The 2,167-nt window shown below is 38.6% G+C and overlaps 1 protein-coding gene across 1 annotated transcript; it reads right to left on the bottom strand.

Annotated features, from left to right (window-relative positions):
- Positions 1-34: 34 nt before the first annotated feature.
- Positions 35-1,665, bottom strand: LOC107683202 (inactive dipeptidyl peptidase 10-like). Its single transcript, XM_016479272.1, has 5 exons — positions 1,538-1,665; positions 945-1,040; positions 650-744; positions 271-345; positions 35-139 (listed from the first exon to the last, which is right to left on the bottom strand). The coding sequence occupies exons 1-5, from the start codon at positions 1,623-1,625 to the stop codon at positions 35-37; spliced, it is 459 nt and encodes a 152-aa protein (XP_016334758.1). The 5' UTR covers positions 1,626-1,665.
- Positions 1,666-2,167: the final 502 nt, after the last annotated feature.

The following is a 2,167-nucleotide window of genomic DNA, read 5'->3' as shown; positions in this document are numbered from 1 at the left end:
AGAGAAAGAGAAATGGACCTTCATCACATAACATTCACAGAAATAACAGTCCTCCTATGCATAGTGCCTGTCTGTATGTGTAATACCGTGTTTGTATGTTGTAGATCAAGTAAGATGCCAGGTAGGAGTATCGATACACCTAAAAACAACACAAGCGAAACTAAATCCAGAATTGTTTAGACCAAATGAAACACTATATAAAACACAACATTCATGACAACACAACACCACACATATCTAAAATTCATATATATGTACTTGACCTCTGACCTTTCTGACATCATATGCCAGTAAAACGTATTTGAGATCTGGTGACACAACAAACTTGGAGGCCTCGAACTCTGCCTGTGTGATAGATCAAACAAATGATAACAAATGGTTATCCCTCAACAATAAACATTATGATGCTGAAGTGTTGCAATGTGTGACTATTAATTATGAGTTTTATATTTCAACTTTTCATAGTTCAAAATAAATGAGCAAGTTGTAATATGGTATGTGTATGTTTAGGATCGTAGGGTCAACAGTAGGCTTCCGTGTTACATGATTGTGGCATAAGAAATATTTTTTCAGCTCTTGCATCTGTTTTAAAAGTTAAGTGCAGTTTTCCCATTTGAAATACTTGTCTCATTTGTATAACATCACTCACAAATGTGGTGTTTTTCATTAAAACCTCCGTCTGATTGATCTCCATGTTCAGAATCTTTAGATGTCCATCTCTGTCCTTGTAGACGAGTCGTTGAGCTGAAACATATTCACACAAACATCCAGCACATGCTCTAAACAGCAGCGTCACACCGCTATTCAGATTCAAGAGTTAGGATTGTTTTATATTTTCTACATATATGTGTTTACTGCCATGTGTGTCTGTCTGACAGACACAGCTGCTGCAGAACGTGAACAGAGATTGAGACTGTGAGACTTGTGAGTGTAATCTTTCTCACCAGAAACCCACTGCGCTTCAAGATCATGATCCTGCAGCTCACTGGAGAAAAGGTCATCCAGGGTCAGACAGGATCTCAGAGTGTGGTGAGCATCACCTGAGACCATTAACACACACACACACACACGCTTACTTACACGAGCATGTTCAGTGTGAAAGTTACAAATGCCACATGAAGAAGTGCTTCTCATGCTTCTTAAGACTCCATTGAGCTCCATGTTAAAGATCTGCATGGACTAACCTGAGACTGTTTGACCTGACCAGTACTGAGTCTGAACTTGCTCACTCTCTTCGGAAATAACATGTAATTTCTTAAAACAAGGAAATTATTTGTCATTTTATTGAATTTTTTATATATATTTTGCTTGGTCAGTGTATTTGTGGGTTTTGGCTCTTTTACTGTTGTAGGCTGTAAAAATCTTAATAACTATAAAAATAACTGAAATAATTTGGCGAAGTGATATATGGAAGTGTAATGTGACACAAAGTTACCCGAAGATGACTTAAAACCAGACATTTTGGGGGCTCGGTCGGGTGACAGACTTCTATTCTACTCTGTGAATTAATGTTTACTGAGAGTGGAAACACACAGACCTTTAGACAGCAGAAAGATGGACAATCCGATCAGCGACAGCACAAACGTAATGACCAGAAGTGAGATTCCCACTCCCTTCCAGTTCATCTCAGTGGAAACACTTCCCACATCCTACAGAGAGACGGAGATAGATTTACATTTACATTTCCACTCATCTTTGAACAGAATGTCTTGGTGACCTTAGATTGTTTTAGACACACTGACCCTGTTTACTTTGCAGGACATTGCAATATTAATCCAAATTTGGTCATTTGCTTCTTGTAAGCTCCATATACATACATAAACCTGATATAAACCTGATAACCAGATTAAGCCAATATTCCATTATTTTCCAATTTTCCATAATCTGATTAAGTTGGCTGATGTATAGCTGTGTTCATCCAAATTATTTGTTGTGTTAACAGCTTATTCAGATGTACGGTGACTGGGAGGGGACATATTAACTCGTGGGAACGTGATGATATGTCGTGGCCATGAGATCATTTTGTCAAGGTAACGACATCCTTATGTCGTGGCCACGCGATGTGAAGTCGTGGCCGCGAGATGCTATGTTGAAGGAAAAACATCCATTTCTCATGGCCACGACTTCTTATGTTGAGGGAACAACATATTTTTCTCGTGGCCATGAG

Source organism: Sinocyclocheilus anshuiensis, unplaced genomic scaffold (assembly GCF_001515605.1).
Source record: "Sinocyclocheilus anshuiensis isolate Anshui unplaced genomic scaffold, SAMN03320099.WGS_v1.1 C33036677, whole genome shotgun sequence".
Taxonomy (NCBI): Eukaryota; Metazoa; Chordata; class Actinopteri; order Cypriniformes; family Cyprinidae; genus Sinocyclocheilus; species Sinocyclocheilus anshuiensis.
This window is presented reverse-complemented; position numbering and strand designations above follow the sequence as displayed.